This window comes from Hetaerina americana, unplaced genomic scaffold (assembly GCF_022747635.1).
Source record: "Hetaerina americana unplaced genomic scaffold, ioHetAmer1.1.p SCAF_44, whole genome shotgun sequence".
Taxonomy (NCBI): Eukaryota; Metazoa; Arthropoda; class Insecta; order Odonata; family Calopterygidae; genus Hetaerina; species Hetaerina americana.
The window spans coordinates 3,448,653-3,467,500 of record NW_027287030.1 but is presented as its reverse complement, the minus strand read 5'-3'; the positions used below and the strand labels follow the sequence as shown (position 1 = coordinate 3,467,500).

General features: G+C 41.7%; 1 protein-coding gene across 1 annotated transcript in view; it reads right to left on the bottom strand.

Annotated features, from left to right (window-relative positions):
* Positions 1–18,848, bottom strand: part of LOC139692897 (enolase-phosphatase E1-like) — a 266,173-nt gene that overhangs the window by 34,964 nt on the left and 212,361 nt on the right. The window contains exon 2 of the mRNA XM_071591214.1: positions 13,263–17,122. Coding sequence (XP_071447315.1) covers positions 13,263–17,122 — 3,860 coding nt within the window. The remainder of the gene's footprint in view (positions 1–13,262; positions 17,123–18,848) is intronic.

The window sequence follows — 18,848 nt, the reverse complement described above, 5'->3', positions numbered from 1 at the left end:
CAGCGATGGCCCCAAAAGAATTCTGAAACACGAAAAAAAGATCGACCGCTCCGATGGGCGTCAGCAAGACGGTCGAGACGAAGGGAGGGGGTGGAAGGAGGACGAAATGGGACGAGGATATGATGAGACGCGGAGAGATTCTACTTTGCGTGCCTCTGAATGAAATGTGGAATGGATCCCGATGCTGGGAATAGCACGTTTACGGAACCAATATGGGCGCATATTATTCACGTCCGTGAGACTTTTACACAAGTGTTATATGTATGTATATATATATAATGTATATATATATATATATAATGTATATATATAATGTATTATATCGTATATATGTGTATATATAATATTCCATATAGGAGGACACTCATATTAGAGATAGTTTAACATTGCGGCTTCTCTGAGGCCTCCATCCGGTCAAAGTCTTCTCATCATAAATGCTCAAATTGTTTTTGGCCATTAAATTTCCAAGCTTAGTAAAAAAACCCAGCTTTGGTCCATTTTATTCAATACAGATTGGCAGAATATAGTGAATTATTTATTTTATTTTCAGAAACTAGAATGTCACTTTTATTGTTGAAGGCATGGACTGCCGAAAAAAAATAAATATGTCTCTTTGAGCGTTTTTGTCTTACAGCTGTATTTTTTCAGCATTTGATATGGTTACATTTGTGATTTTTTTAGTTATAAACATTACCGGTGTGATTTTATTTTAAAAAATACTTAAAAAAGTTGTGTGAAGGTCATCTTTAACTCTCACCGTCATAGTTGATGGGACACAACACGTCAATTGTCTCTCTGCTTATGAGGGTAGACAGAAAAATTGCAAAACGTAAAGAAAGGTGAGGAATAGGAAAGTCATTTGTTGAATACCTATACCTATCCAACATGATCTACCCCCTTCGTCACGAAAAGAATTTGAAGCAATGTTTTGGAATTCAAAACGATTCTGCAGATTAACTCCCAAATTATTTTTGATTCTCTATTTTTTACGTCTATATATATCTTTCGGCAATTCCGCCGTCGGTATGGGAGGGGGGGGGGGTATCGTCCTTGCTTGGAAATTTTAGTATTGTTAGTAGACCTAGAGTTAGCGGGCTCAGCTCCCACCATTGCGCAATTTACTCATCCGCATATAGCTTAAGTACTTGTGATTGTTCTTCTCCTTTGTAACATTTTTTATTGTGATATACTTTAAGAAATGATTTCATGGCCCTAATTTCACCATTAATAATACATACACTATAAACATATATTAATATACTGTATCTGGAAGTAAGAATATTCATTTTTCATTCACATATTCAGTCCTTATCCAGTAGGAGGCAGCGCAATCCGCACTTCCTCTCATCACCTATCTCGAGCACGCGGCCGAAATTAGAGCAACACCCCACGATGGATGTGCATTCCATTCATCCACCTTCAATCTCTCCCTTATCCCTTCCAGCTACCCATTCCACCGTGCCCCCCTGAAAGGCACATCCACTTGGTCTACTTCCAAGGGGCGTGGTCAGGGGACGTGACGTCACCCCTTCTCTTTTGGGCGCGGAAGGCAGGGCGGGCGCGAAGACGCAATCCGCCGAACACGCAAAAACGCAAGATTGCATAAGCACCAGGCGTCGTTTTGCTTCGGGGGTGGGGACGTAAACACGAACGGGGAGATGGGTCACGTCCGCGCCGAACTGGTTACGGCCCTTATTGGGTGAGGAAGATTGCGAAAGGTGCGGGATGCGAAGAAGTCTCAGCGAAATGGGATTGTGTGTATTATACTTTCCAGCCGCAACTATTTTAGTAATGGACGGACATCGCTCCTTGAAGAGAATCACCCAAAGAGCGAAATTATGTGTGAGGTGTAAAGGAAATGGATTAAAGATAGGGGGAATGCCATTGCGTAGCCATTCAGGGCCGAAAGGTCGAACAATTTACCATGTGAGTGTTCTTTTAAATGTTGCTATTCTTTTCTTTTGTGTTATATTGTGCCAGCCATTATATATATATATATATATATATATATATATATATATATATATATATGTATATATATATATATATATACTACCTTGATCAAAACGTTCCCGGAATAACCACCGTGTGGCGCTCCCATCGTTCCGATTTGAGTTCTGTTTTTTTTGTTAAATTGGTACATCTGTTGTTGATATTCCCTTTAAATCTTAGTGTCATAACTTGACATTTGCAAAAGTTACGTAGCCAAGAGTACATCTATCTCTGTGTGTGTTGGCGATTTTTTTACAATTGCAGAAATGGATTTAAATTTGCAACAACGAACTTGTATTAAATTTTGCGTAAAAAACGGGTTTAGTGGCGCACGGACGTTGGAAATGTTGGAAAAGTGTTTCGGCAACGATTCTCTAAAAAAAACGGTCGTTTACCAGTGGCACGAGCGGTTCAGAAGTGGTCGTGAGTCAATCGAAGATGATGAACGCAGTGGCAGACCATCGACATCGAAAGTCGGTGAAAAAATTGATAAAGTAAAAGAAATGTTGGTCAATAACCGCAAATTAACCATCAGAGAAATAGCGGAGGACTTGAACATTGCCTATGGATCCGCCCAAGACATTGTGGTTAATGATTTGGGTTTCCGTCGTGTAGCAGCAAAGTTGGTGCCAAAAGACCTCAATTTCATGCAAAAAAGAGACCGTGTTGACGTCGCAAAAGACATGATTTGCGAGGCTGAATCCGATCCCACATTCATCAAAAGGATCATTACTGGAGACGAGACGTGGGTTTATGAGTACGACACGCAATCCAGACATCAGGCAAGTGAATGGCGTTCACCAAATGAGCCGAGACCAAAAAAACCACGTCGTTTTCCGTCAAAAAAGAAGGCAATGCTGACGGTTTTCATGGATTACAACGGTGTAGTGCATCATGAATTTTTGCCAGAAGGCCAGACAGTAAACAAAGAGTATTATTTGGGCGTTATGAGACATTTGCGTGAAGCAATTCGCCGAAAGAGACCAGAAATGTGGGCAGAAAACGCGTGGATTTTGCACCATGATAACGCACCGTCGCACAGTGCTATCATTATTCGTAATTTTTTGACGAAAAATGCAACAAATACCATCCAACAGCCACCGAATTCACCTGATTTGGCTCCCTGTGACTTCTTTCTGTTCAATCGAGTTAAAAAACCATTACGGGGAACGCGTTTTAGCAGCCGAGAGGAAGTAATGGAAAAATCGCAGGAAGCACTGATGGACATACCGAAAACCGAATATAAAAAATGTTTCGAGGATTGGATCAAGCGCTGGCATAAGTGTGTTGCAGTCGATGGGGATTACTTTGAAGGGGACAATATAGATTTAGATGAATAAACTTGTATTTTTAATTTTCTGAATAAATTCCGGGAAATTTTTGATCAAGGTAGTATGTATATATTTATTTATTTATTTATTTATATATCGATGATATAGAAACACTCACACGAGCAGTATAATATTTGGACGGCACCATAGAACATAAATAAAATAGTAATACCTTAAAGGACACTCACATTGTAAATTGTTTAAGCTTTCGGCCTTCTCCGAGGCATTCTTCAAGTAAGACTCTTTGAAGAAGTCTTACTTGAAGAAGGCCTAGGAGAAGGCCGGAAGCAATGTGAGTGTCCTTTTAAGTGTTACTATTTTATTTGTGTTCTATTGTGCCGTCCAAATATATACATATAAATAAATAAATAAATAAATAAATATATATATATATATATATATATATATATATATATATACTCGTATATATATATTCGAAACAGAACGCTCATCGGTGACGATACAAATATATAAACACATTGTCGCGGTAGTGGGTCCGCGATCAATGTGGGTCGCGGTAGTCCAGGGGCTAGAGCGTTAGACTACTGACTGAAGGGCATTCAGTCAGTAGTCGATTTCGATTCCCGGGCAAGGCACTCTGGGTACCTGCAGCTCCACCCAAACTAAGTAATTTTTCGGGTACCAGATCTTCCTGGAAAACCATAACCGGCACAGGGAAATGAAATGGCCTCCCTACCCTGATGTGTGAATTTCACACGCTGTTGGGCCTAATACTGGGTGAACTCACCTACCAAACCGACCTCCGGGTGGATTATTCTGTTTGTGGTATATACAGGGTTCGTCCGGAAAATAAGTGTACTGAGCTCAGGAAAAAAAATTTACTACACTTTTACATATCTTAAGCTAATATTCCTCAAAATAGGACCCTTGTGAGTCGATACACTTGTTCCAGCGGCGTTCCCATTCCTGGAACGCTCCCGCGAAGGCACCCGCGAAGGCATCATCGGGAACCTCTCGAAGACACGTCGTCACGGCCTCTTTGACGGCGTCCAAAGTCCCGTATCGCGTTCCTTTCAAACTCCTCTTTATCTTCGGGAACAGAAAGAAGTCCGGTGGTGCCAAGTCCGGGCTGTAGGGCGGGTGCGGCAGCGTTGCCACGCCGTGCTTGGCCAAGAAGTCCGACACGACAAGCGCGGTGTGAGACGGCGCATTGTCGTGATGCAGCCGCCAGATGTTTTTGATCGCTGGCCGGACGCGGGCGACTCGTTGTCGAAGCCTGTCGAGCACTTGGACGTAAAATGCAGCATTTACAGTTTGTCGTTCAGGTACAAATTCGTAGTGGACGACTCCCCTTTTGTCAAAAAAGACAATGAGCATCGCCTTGATCCGAGATTTACTCATGCGAGCTTTCTTTGACGGGGTGATGATGGGGTGTGCCACTCCGCACTTTGTCTCTTCGACTCCGGGTCGTGCTCAAAGATCCACGTCTCGTCACCCGAAACAACGTTCTCTAAAAAATGTGGATCATTTTTGCAGTGATCCGCAAGTTGTGTCGCGATTTCCAAACGATTGAGTCTTTGATCATCACTGAGCACTTTCGGCACCAACTTTGCACAAATTTTTCGCATCTGTAATTGCTCCCTAATAATCTCGTGCACCATTGTTTTTGACACATTACACTGCTCTGCTATCATCCGAACACTAAGACGACGATCAGAGTTCAGTACATCGCGAACTTTTCGCACATTTTCGTCGGTGAGTGTCGTTGATGGGCGTCCAGGCCGTGGTTCGTCGTCGACCTCTTCTCTGCCCTCCACGAACATCTTGTGCCACCGAAAGATCATGTTTCTGGACATGGCTGACTCCCCGTAAGCCTGGTTAATCATACCGACAGTTTCGGTAGACGATTTCCCAAGCTTTACCGCAAATTTGATGGAATAACGCTGCTCCAAAAACTTCGGCATCGCGTTCCGTGACGTGGGTCGAGCGTGGAGGTACGCGTTAACAGAGCTCCTCACTACACCACAGCTCAGAGCCGACTGCCTTTTCCAGCGTCGCTTGCCAACATACCCCCCTCCAATCGCAGCCCGTCAGAGCGGTGCTGGGCGCGCCTGGAGCGGCGGGAAAAAAATCAGTACACTTATTTTCCGGACGAACCTTGTATATATGGTTGTGTACATTTTTAGCAATAGTTTGAAAAATGTAGTATTTATATATTTCAATTTTTCGCACATTTATCTGTTGTTAGGTGGGGAATAAGTTTTACTGTTTTCTTATCATAAATATTACTAATAAAAACATTGCCTTCCAAATTCGCGCCTCCAATCACTTGTCACTAAGAATAGCTTTAACTTCCGGTTTTTAATGAAGTCTTTATTGATTTGATTACACTTTCTCCTCATTGAATCAATAGTAATAACACCAACTATTAAAGTGTTCTAGATAAACAAATCTTCCGAGATGGCATGTTTCAGGAATGCTTTTCATAGTAGTAGTTTTGAGGGGAGGCGACCGACAGCTAAGGTCATTTGCGCCATAGGGGATGGATAGGAAAGGATGAAGGGTGGAGAGAAACCCGGCGTCGGCATTAGCCTACTCTTTACGAAAGGCGCCAAGGGGTCCACAGTTTAACGTCCCATCCGACGGACGGCGTACTCACTCAAAGTGCCCTCCACAAAGCACCTCAAGTAGGGATCGAGATACCTCTGAAAAATATTCAACACCGCCGGGATTTGAACCCGCGCCCTCAGGGTGGGAAGCCAGTACGTTAGCCCCCGCACCATCTCGATCCCCATGCTTTTCATCCAAGGCAATGTTAAGGTATAACCAAATCCTATCTTAAATAGAATATTTTAAAAAGCACACTTTCATCGCAGGTTTTTTGGCGATGCTGTTTCAGGGATGATTCGGAAGGTGATTGAATATAAGGAAATCTGTTCCATACCTTCCATTCTGATTTTTTTTTATAATGTACCTAGCAGGTTTATCTTTAACTGGAGTATTCGAGCATCAATGACAGTAGTTTAGCAGTATAATCTTAGCAGGCCTGAAACCGATCCAAACAGCATTCACATGTTTAGTTTCCCCCATAGCGAAATGAATATTCCTTCATATTTGAAAAAGAAGCTCCGAAGAAGAATATACATGAAGTTGTCTTTTTTATTTCATCTTGAAGGAGAAATATATATCTGGATACACTCTGCTTTAGCGTCTCGAAACTACTCTATTTTCATTGTTTCCGTAAGCTTCTGATTGATTACGGTATTAAGGTTGGTTTCTGGAACAAAGAGATTTCATATGAACATTTTTCTTGTGGTTTTTCATTTTTTATTGTGGTTTTCATTCTGATTCATTATCATTCGGCACCATTCCGTCAAAATTTCTGTTAGCCAATCATACTTTCCCTATCTCATTCATGGTGTTTTTTCACCGAAGTCACTGCCCAGACTGCACTTTTCCCATATTTCCCCCAGAAGCTCGAGATCGTACCCATAGGAGATATTTTTCTTCAAAGGAATCTTAAAATTGATGAAGCGACTTTGAAACGGGGAACCAAAAATATCGCTCCAGATGGTTCCGCTTCGTGAAAACATCCAAATTCCGTCGTTCGTTTCGTCATGAAATCGTTAACACATTTTCTCTCCAGTTGGATTCCAGATCACATTGGAACTGAAACCAAAATAAGCTACAGAAATAGAGCTACTTTCCTCGGCCTCTGTGCCAGTTAGCTACCCCGATGTCTAAAATGTGACATAATCACTTCAGTTCTCTCTTACCGACAAAGTGGAAAATGGGGAATCTTTGTGTTTTAATTATATTGGCCAATTTCGTAAAAGCGATCTTGTAATACAAAGTAAATACGAAGGCTGCCTAGGAATATTTCCGGATTTGCGCATTGGACAAGATTAATTAGCGCAACGTGGAATCATTTTAGGGTGACTGATAAGGATTTGATGCTCGCAATTTGTTACAACTTACTTTTTACGCATTGGAGCGGTGTTATAAAAAAAACTTATTGCCAAATACTTAATCGGTTAGCTTCGTTTTCAGTCCTTTATATTCGCTCTTTAAATTTCTCTCCTCATCTTCCTTATAGACACTGAATATTGTCACTTCTAAAACTATTTGGCCTTACCATTTTGATTTTTTTTCTCTTTCCATCGCCACTCTCGCTCTTTACGTACATATCCGTTACCAGATTGCATGACGATGTACCAAAGGCCTTTATTCTACTTGAGACTTACTTTTCCGATGGTTTATACCTTCAGTAAGTATACCGTCACACGTGACACCAGTTTTTACGCTCTTAATCCTTTTATTTTATGTATATATCTCCTCAGTTAACAAAATTTCTTAAGAGTAATCCACTCTTGTATGTAGTTTAAATCAGCTTCTCCTGCTACTTCCGAGGCAAGTCCTATTGTACTATCTCATCTCATGGATCTCATATCTCTCTTTTCAACCTTTCTCCCCCGCATGAAATTGCTCTACATTTCTTCTGCTTGTTTCACGTGCATTACTGGCTGTATCATTTTTCATTTGGTTTTTATTCTACAAGAATCATGCCAACGAGAAAACATTTAGTCAAATATTCTGTCATCCAAGGAGACATTACAAATCTTCCCCTTTTCCTTCTTCCAGTTTGCAGGCAACTCTACTCTGCGGTCAAAGAGGTCATTTTCCCGCTACCTTCTCCCTTTGCTAAGTCCGGAGGTATTACACACCAACTATGGGTAAGCTCAAAATCGTTAATTTTCATATAAGAACATATTTAATTGAATAACCACCCGTGGCATAAGGGTTTAATATCAAGGGGTACTTCAAACTCATTCCAAACGATCGTTTTCGCCCATTATTTCCAGTCTCTTGGTCTCAATTCAGAGCTCAACCTTAATGAAAAAAATGCTGTCTGTCTGGAAAACGTACTCTTTCTATCGATTTCGGATAAAATTTCAATCTAAACAATATAGAGAGAATATTTGCATAAGAAATAGTAACTGCCATTTATACAGAGCAATACTTTTAAATTATTTCAATATTGTGTACAAATGACGGATACCTATGATATTGAAGGGTGTAAACACAAAAGCATTCATATGTGAATTCGGTCGCACTTATTGTACTCATAGAAAACTGGATATGCATTAAGCAATGGAGGATAGAAAGTATCTTATGTGATGGGACGTATGGGAAAGTGAGAAAGAGATATTTGGTCGGATATGAGTCGACACAAACTGTTTATCAGTACCGCTAACTTAAGTTTGTGGATAATGTGAATAGCTAAAAAATACGAAAGAGAAGTGGAGGTGGAGGGTCATGAACTTATATTTCGGTTATTAACATATTTTTTACTTTAATTTTACATACGCATTAATATATATATGTGTAAAATATGGTATGGTATGTATATATATACCATCATATATATATATATATATACATATATATATATATATATATATATATACATATATATATATATATAAATATATATACATATATATATATATACATATATATATATATATACATATATACATATATATATATATATATATGAATGTATATATAATGGTATAATCCTCTCCACTCTTTCCCCGAGAACAGCGTTCTGATGATGACGGCCGTGATGTCGAAGGGTCAACACTTCATGTTTCGATGTTTTAAATATCTGTAGCAAGATTCTATCCAATGTGCTTCGCTTCGCTGAAGAGCGTTCCATTTTGAAGGTTCATATATATATATATATATATATATATATACACACACACACACTAAGACGGCGAAACAGAGCACAAAAATAGATATAGGAAGCACATAAAGAGGCAATAACATTTTAGATAGCGTAAGCTTTTGGACTTTCTCTTAGGCTTTCTTCAGGTCAGGCTATTTCATGTTAGATGAGACAGCAGTCTGATCTAAAGAAAGCGAAAAGGTTAAACTTTCTGATTTGTGAACGCCCTTTTACGTGTTTTCTGTAGCTATTTTAGTGTTTTGTTCTGCCGTCCAAATGTTATATTGCTCTCGTTAGTGCTTCTATATCATCTATTTATATATATGTATACATACATGTATATTAATATATATATATATACATATATATATATATGTATACATATATATATATATATGTATATATACATATATATTTCTAATTAAGAATGTTATTCGCAAATCAGAGAATGATGAAATTTCGACTAAAAAACTTTTCACCCTCCACACTCCATAGACAAATGAATGACTGTATTTTAGTTCCACAAGTTTCGATACCATTTTCATGACACAAAAATATTTACCTTTTTATGTGCAGTGGGTCACAAATTGCATCCTGTCTCGGTGAATTTCGGGGGCTTTCTTGTAAAATCAAACTAAAGCAATTCAAATATGAATTTCTTTATTCACGCATATTTAAAATACGCTTCCCTAATCACCAGAAGATTTTCTTTAGCATTAGTGGCAGTCAGAGCACCAGAGATAAAGTTAAACTAACTATGAGTTTTGAGTTCATGACTCTCTTTGAAAAAGGGAAGCAAATAATGCTGTAGATATCAAATTAGTTTTACAAATTAGATTGCTAATTTCAAATTTAGTTTTCTGTGACAATTAGAGATGAAGAAATGTATTGAATCCATTAAGGTGGTAGTCCAAGATGGAAAATCCATTGTTTTCTTAAGATCCACAGCAACGATGAATAAAAAAATGCGCAGTTCTTGTTGGTGAAATTTTAGAGGTATCTGTTCCTATGGTCGATGTTTTTGTGTTGTTTGTAATTGGAAACATGATGATTGTGTTAAATCTACTAAAATGGCAGTTTAATTGTTATTTTCAGTATTCCCTTGCTTCTGGAACAAAGCTTGTTCTGTCAAGTTTACTAGGGTCACTTCGGTTAGCCAAGCACGGCCCAGCCCTTAATATATCCGAAATCGTTTTAAATATCCGAAAATATATGTATCAAAAATACTCAATAAAAATTACGTTAATAGCTGAAAGATTTGGAAAAAAGATATTCCTCCCCACTCCGTTACCTCAGTTGAAAATTGAGGTGGAACTTCTTCATCAACAGAGGGAGCACATAGCAATAAATGGCAAAAATAAAGAAAAATGAATGGTAACTTGAAGTGCTATTAAACCGTTGATGATATTTACCACAGCCGCAATCAGGCGTATACAGTTTTGAGCTGGGGAAACATGAGATATGTATTGACAGTGGACGACCATCATTTTAATGAAATCGTTAATGACTTTCTGAGCCTTAAAATACCCTTCATCTGGCGGATGACCAAATTTGTTGGCTAAAACGTAGTGCCCTACCATTGATTCATGGCTTCATTCTACAGACAAGTTTAGGTGTTAACGTACGAAGAAGAGTCAGAGGAATTTATTAATATCTGCGGTTATGTATGTGTGCATGCATTACATATTTTAGACACAATTAAAACACATAAATACGAAAGGGTGCTCATAGAAATATTTCAACTAAAGGTGTCCTTGCCGATTTCGTCGAACGAGAAAGTAGTTTGTTCTCTCTTCGACAAAGGCGGTGTAATCAAATTGTCAAATATTTTCGTGAGTACTCCTTTTTATTTTTATTTGTGTCTACGATATGTACTGTGTGCTATCGCTGCTCAACGTTTACGTTGTGTATACATTTGTATACATGTATGTGTATATATGTGTGTGTCTATATATATATATATATATATATATATATATATATATATATATATACATATATATATATATATATATATATATATATATATATATATATATATATATATATATATGTATAATTTAGCACTAGTGGACACAGAAAAAAAATACAGAAACACGCAAAAAGAAAAGAAATCACTAGGTTTCGAATAATCGGTGGTCACAGCCACCTTCCTCAAGGAAGAGAGGGACAGAACTCTAGAGTTCACGTAGGGAGTTCTGTCCCTCTCTTCCTTGAGGCAGGTGGCTGTGACCACCCATTATTCGAAACCTAAAGAGTTTCTTTTCTTTTTGTGTGTCCACTCGTGCTAAAATTTATACATTATTATACACGTCCGTGAGACTTTCCAAAAAGTGTAATATATATATATATATATATATATATATATATATATATATATATATATATATATATATATATATATATACATATACACACACACACACACACTCATCACACATGTGAAATGGGAATATAGTAACATTTACAGAATGTTGTATTTACATAAATATCTTCCACGCAATAAGGTTAAGCCAGCCCTTACTCAGTGTATAAAAACATTAGTGTATTTTGTTTTGTGTCGCATATATTTTTTAATGACTCAAATTTCGTCAGCTCAGCTGGGTTGTTGTCTTGAAATTGTTTCAGTGTCTGTCTGTACAGTAAATTGCGGAGAGGAAATTTTCCGTCCGCCACGTCCATTCAAAACTTGAGCATAAAGTTTCAATTCTTGAGCAGCACTCCAATGTCGGAATCATTTACTGTCACTTTTCACACATTGAACATAAGAAATCCACCGGATAATAATCTTCCATCCCGGTGGAAAATTTCCTCTATGAAATGTCCCAAGTGTCTGTCTTCCTTCGCCATCTTCACACGATTTCCACGTCTTCAATGCTTTCTGCTCTCTTTACGGACCGTGTTCCAGCGTGGTCACCTTCTGCAAAACCATTAGGATTTGGGGTCGGATGGGTTAGGATTGGGAGTTTGGGACATAATTTATCATGGTCTCAAATACTCCCTCAAAGAGTCCCCCCACTATTCTCTATTGATAAGTGTTCTAAAACCTCTTCAAGAGGCCTCTTGCTATGAGAATAAATTTACCTGAATCTTCCAGAGTTTAATTAACAATGTTTTTTTTTTAATTTTGCTAAATGCTTTCCATGCTCACAAAAAACGTCATTACATTTAATTTTTACCCGAAAAGTATGAAACTCTAATGCTGACTGATTTATGCCAGAATTTTATTTTTCCATCAATTTTTATGTAAATCCTAAACAAGTTAAGGTGACTGACACAAATTATTTATTGTTTTATAATTTAAATATCACAAAATTTTAGAAAAAATTTCATCGCCATAAATGAAACCTTATATTATAAAAGAAGAATTTTTTTTGTTAATTTGAATGATGAACTTGTTTTATTTTTCTGTTAACATTTCAAACATTATATACTTTTTAACATATTTTAATATTTTAGTAAATTTATCCAGTGTTGATAGAAAAAAGCATAAGCCAACGCAAGTCAGAGCATCATCGCATTTATTGTTACGACGAATCAATTTTTAGCTTATCCACTGACGCAGGTAGCTTAAATTATACGGTATATTATGTGTATGACGCATTGTCCGAAGAAAATAAAATGGAGCATACTTAAAAATCAATGTGGATGAACTGAGCATAATGAAATGTCCTTTAGGAGAAGAGCGGAATGATAGAAATGAAGTAAAGGAAATTCTAAGAATTTGTGCAATTCTAATAGCTACAACTAGCAGCCATGCGCATTGAGGTGTAACTAATAGCAAGCGAAGCGACTAATTCAAGGCAAACAACCAAATAGCTCTAGTTAAAAAAATGCATCGCGTTAGGCACGATTGTTAAGAGACTGCCCATACATTAAGTCACAACCAAAAGGAACAGACGTAATGACTGAATAGAAACGTTTGTTTGACCAGGTGGTGAGTATCATAGGGTAAGAGAGAAACATAAGTTTAGCAGCACACGAAAGGAGTGAATTTTTTAATCCAAAAACCCAAGAAAGAGAGAGAAACGTCGATCAAAAGCTGAAATATTTTACATTTCTCCAGTAACGAGGGAGAAAGCCTACTATATACTCGAAATCCTTCATTTAAAAACGTAAAATTATTGAAGATTGAAAAGATTGTTATGACGTAATATGAGGTTGTTAAAATATAAACCAAAATGAGTCTACCTATGTAAATTTTAATTATATGGGCAGTCCCTAAGAGAATAAAATCCACACACCTCGTTTTCCGCCTCTCCGTTTATCTCACCCTCGGCTTTTGACTTAGGAGGCGTCTTAACCTTGCTCGCCACTGCTGGATCTATAGTAGCCTCTGGGGAATCGCCTGCTTTCTCCTTCTTCTCCGGTGTTGGGGCATCTCTAGCCGCCTCTGGAGTCTCATTCCCCGCCTTCACTTCCTCCACTTCTGCCTCTGGGGATGCCGCCTTCTTAGCATCGTCGTCATTGACCTTTGCCTCATCTTTTGAAACTTCCGGGGTCTCCTTACCACTTTCCTCGACTCTGAGTTTATCGGTCTGGTCATCCGCTCCATTACTCTGGTGCTCACCATCGGGTGTTTTGGCTGCTTCCTCTTTCGCTGGTGTATCCTTTTCCCCTCGACCCTCCTCGACTGACTCGGCATCGTGGCCGTTGGTTGCGGCTTCCACGGCCGCCTTGTCGTCGTCCAGCGCTTCCGCGGACATTCTCGACTCCCTGTCCCTCCTCTCCACTTCAACTACGGCCTTTCTGCAAGCCTCATCCACCTCCAATCTTCCCAATTCTTCCAACTCTTTCCTCAACTCCTCCGGACTCTTAATTCTTTCCTCCTTCTCTTCCTCTTCCTTATGTAACTCCTCCGCCTTCAGTTTCTCTTCTGCAGCCTTGAGAACCTCTGGAGGTGGCCCTTGGTTGGTCACTGTACACTCGGGAACCTCGACATCGGCCGGAACGTTTTCTCCACCTTCCACCGCCACGAATACCTCTTCGTCCGGTGCGGTAGGTTTTGGGGTTTCCTTTGCGTCCTCGCTAGGTTCTGTTGCCTTAGCGTCTCCTGATTTGACCTCGACTTCACTCGCCGTGACTTCTTTGGCTTCCGTCACGGTCTCAGTGGCTCCCTTGGCGGCTTCCTCCTCCTCCGCCTGCCCTCCCTGACTGGCCACCTCGGATATTCCCTCTAGACTCCCGGTTGCCGCGTCTTTAGCCATCTTTGACCCCGCCACTTCAGCCTCCTCCAAGGACTGCTTCGACTCGGAGGTCACCGAAGGTGTAGCCGTAGCCTCGGGCGAAATTGAGTCCCGCTCTTCCTCTTCCTCCTCATCTTCTTGGTTGGGTGGCCAGTCGGTGTTCACGGGCGTTGGGACCCTCTTGACCAGTCCTCTTCCCTCCCTCAAATCGTCGTCTTTCTTGGCACCCTCCTCGCCCTCCTCCAAAGATCCCCCAAGGTTCAAAACTTCCACCAGCTCGAAGGAAGCGGACCTTGTCCGACCCCCGGGGTCCTCTGGGGAACGAATCTCACCGTCTTCGGACATGTCAGGGGGTGGCGGGAAATCCCCTTCCTGGTTGCCGTCCTGGGTTGATGGTGGAGGCGGAGGAAGATCCTTCTGGTCTTCCTCCTTTTCCCTCTCACCTCCTTTGGTGTCCACTGTTGGCATTTCCTGACTCTGACTGAGGAGGATGGACGCCACCTCCTCTTCGGTGACTGACATAGGTCTTTCCTGTGACTTGGGCGCCTCCGTTTGTGGGGCCTCCTTTGGTTCCGCAGAAATAGAGTCTGGAGGTGGAGGTGGGGGCATCACTTCACCCCCTTGCTGCTCGTCTTCTTTCTCTGCCTCCGGTGGCGGCGGTGGGGGCAGCTCTTCATTAGATTGCTCCGACGATTTTTCCTTTGGAGACTCAGGTATGGCATCTTCTTTGGGCGCAGGTTTCTCCTCTTCCTGGGAATCCCCTTTGTCCTCTGACGCTGCTTTGTCTTTTTCTTCTTTCGAGGGGGATGGCGGTGTTGGCTCCATCTGTGAGGGGCTAGAGTCACCTGCAGTTGGTGAAGACGCTTCAACCTTCTTCGTCGGAGTTGCCGGAGGTGGTTCACTGTCTGGAACCGGGGTGCTTTCGGCCTGGGCCGGAGGTGAAGACGTTTCTTCTTTCCCCGGAGAAGGTGGAGTAGGTTCGTTCTGGGAAACTGAGGTGTCTGCTGCCATGGCAATTGGCGAACTGGCTTCTGTATGTTTTGTCGGGGATTTTGGAGGTGTGTTTTCCATAACCGAATCACCTTCCTCCTCCACTTTTGGCGAAGACTCATCCTTCACTGGGCATGACTGTGTTGTTTCGTCCTGAGGCACTGAAGGACTTACCTTTTCTACTGGTGGCGAAGATTCTTCCGTTTCTTTCGCGGGTGGTGTCGGAGTCGGCTCCTCTCGAGAACCGGAGCTGTCCATGGCAGTGACCGGTGGGGATGACACTTCAGCTTTCGACCTCACTTCCTCCGATATTTCTTTCGGGCCGGTAGGCGAAGATGTCTCAGCCGACACTTCTACCGTCTCCTTCCCTCCGTCTTCGGTTACCGGCATCTCTCCAGCCGACTTTGGACTCGCTGCCGTTTCTTCTTGGGGCGAGGCCGCCTTTTCTTGCGAAGAAGCGTTGGGGATCTCCGTGGAGCTCTCCGTCTTCACGTGGACCACCGTGTCTAAGCTGGCTGAGTCACCAAACCCGAACGATTTCCCTACCTCCTCTCCATCCACATCGTCCGTCTTGGTCCCTCCTTCTCCTCCTTCCTCTCCCTCCTTCTGACCCGCGGTTTCTCCTACCACCAAGTTCCCGCACTCGTCCACGGGTACCGGACTCTTTTCCGTCTTTTCCTCGACTGCGGACACAGGGCGACTACTACCGCCCGCTCCACCGGACTCGCTTTTGTTTACTTCCACCGACACATCTATGGCTGCCGCGGACTCGTCCGTCGGCCCCTCTCTGGCTTCGCCCGCTGCGACGGCTGGACCTTGGCCGGAATCATCCGCCCGTTCGACAACTATGGGAGTGCTTCCCTCCTCGGACGAAAGACCCGAGTCGCGTCCCTTTGGCGTCGCGACGCCTTCCGCAGACACGGCCGGCCCCTCCTCCACCCTTGATGACCTCTTTACAGCGGCTTCCGACGGAGATTCTTTGTCTTCGACGATCGCGGAATCCGTAACAATGCTCCCCGACACCACGGACATACTTTCCATTTCTTTTGAAGTGACAGAATTGGGTCGCGGAATGTCGTCCTTGACCACCTCGGTCGACTCGGCTCTCGGAGAGGTCACTGCGGCCTCCGGAGTGTCCGCGGTTGACTGAGGACGGCTGGTTGGGGTGTCCCGTGACCTCTCCTGCACTTCCGTGCGGGGTGTCTTCGGTGACTCTTGTAGAGGGGAAATCTCCTCCCCGAGTGACCCTTCCGGATCCCCAGGGGGTGAAATGACCACGGACGTGGGTGTGATGGCCTCCAAGGGCGCAGGGGTTGACATGTGACTCCCATCCTGAGCGTCTCCCGTGCCGGGTGACTTTTGCTCCTCCCTTGTTCCGTCTTCGGCGGCCTGGGAAGTCGATCCATCATCATTTTTGAGGGGCGAGAGGGCAGCCGAGGAGTTGGTTCCCCCAGGCGTGTCCGTCGCCTCTGAGACCAGGGTGTCGTTCGGTGGGGAGGTCCTCGAGATCCCCTCGGACGGGCTGGCTGCTTTCTCCTGGACCTGCTCAGGGGACGCGGTACTCTCCTCGCTCTTCGTCTTCACGGGGGATGATGGTGTTTTTGCGGAATCTCCATCGGTCTTCGACGCCGTCCCCCCGGGTTCGACTCCCGTCTGCTGTGGCTCCACTTTGACCGTCTGCGACCCTGAGGACGCCTTTGAGTGCCTCTTCGGGGGCAAGGCCGGAGGCTGGGATGGGTCTGGCTCCTTAGCGGCCGCGAGTGCCTTTGCCTCGTGCGACCTCTTTGGAGGTGGTCGCGGTGGGGGTGAGTCTTCGGCAACTCCCTCTGGTGCGTGTCCGTTGCTGCCCGGTGGAGTCGAGGGTTTGGCGGAACTGACAGCGGCAGCCGCGGCCGAAGACGGCGAAGGTGACAGACCGGTGCTGTGTGCTGGAAAGATTGAAGTGATGGAATTGGGGGATGAGCCAAGTGATATGATCACATACAGGGGGAGGAAATTAATGGGAGGTGATGCATACAGAGGGGGATAACTACCCCTTACTTTCAGAATGGACCGAGGGTTTGGTGCCAACATAATGGAGGGGTATAATTAACGCCTCCACACATGCCCTGGGTATTTGGGTATCACTCATCTCCGTATCCGTGAGCTATTCTTAAAAATCCTTGTAGGGAAACTTGTGAAAATGATAACGGAATAGAAAAAACTGAATGAGGAAAAAAAACTTTCATGAAACAAGAGCGGGGGAGAAGGTAGGGTTGGTTATGTTACTTACAATACAACGTAATGGATAAAGATATCTTTCTAAATTAGATTTTTCTCTAAGAAAAGTCAGTTTCTGTATCACAAGCCATGTCTACGTGTAGGATTAGCCCGCGCTTTATTAGTAATGAAAGCAGTTTTTTCGCATTTAAGTATCCCTAATAATACGAAAATATTTGAAATGCGTTTCGTTGGGAATTTAGGGTAAAAAAATCCAAAAGAAATTAAAAAAGTTTTTGATAAAGTCCAAAATAATAATCTGTATTTACGTTAACATAATAGCTATTTGCAGTTTGCTTATGAATAACCTTTTACTAATCGGCATTTCCTGCACTTATTCTGTATTTCAAAATCACACTTATATGCAGAAATAATAATATGCCGTCAAATATGTACGCATAACTTTGAAATCCCCATTGAAACATTCAAAATCTTTTATTGGGACTTCTAGCCCTTGCTTATTACCATGAACTTTAATCGAGCATATTACACTGAATGCACATAAGTTTATAGACAGTTATAAAAATTTATGGAATGGTTTGAGGCGTTACTTTGTGGAAGCGATTCATATCGGAAAAGAAAATACTTTGTTATTCCACATGTATTTTAATATGCACGTCCTAGGTTTCGACTCACAAAGTCATCATCAAGTCATTACCTGATGATGACTTTGCGAGTCGTAACCTAAGTCGTGCATAATAAAATACATGCGGAGGAACAAAGTATTTTCTCTTCCGATACATTATGAACATTAATATCATTCAAGAATACTAACTGCAGACACTTAAATAGCCACCCGTTTTCTATGACAACGGTAATATTAGTATTAAGTATTCGAACTATTTCCTAACGGAAGGTCGTTTTATATTTTAATAAAAGTGAGGTATGGATGATTAATCAACTAATGTGGAAAATATTTGGCTAGACGTAAATGAAATACATGAGTCAATAATAAATTCCGAAAACAAATTCGCTGACATGAAAATTCCTTGAAATCAGCAAGATTGTAATCTGTAGAAGTTTACGAGCATAAATACGCTCAAATAATATCTGCAAAAATGATTTATCTAATTCTCGCACTTTTTGAAGCACTCGATTTTTTCTGAGATATTATATTTAAATTTTGGAATATTTCCTGGAATAAAGCAGTTGCTTAAACTAGCATTTAAAAGACCAATCCCGGCAAATAACCATTTAGAAACGTCCAGATCCGTGCCAAAACGATTTTGAATTTCATTGCCATGGACATATCATGGCATGAACACAAAGAGGGCAAATTTTGCTCGAAAAAATTATCCAAATCACTGCAAGCTTAAATTTGTTGAATTCGGCACCGTATAGGAATGGTTTTCGAATTATTTTATAAATATTTGTGTGTAGATAACTTACACTGCA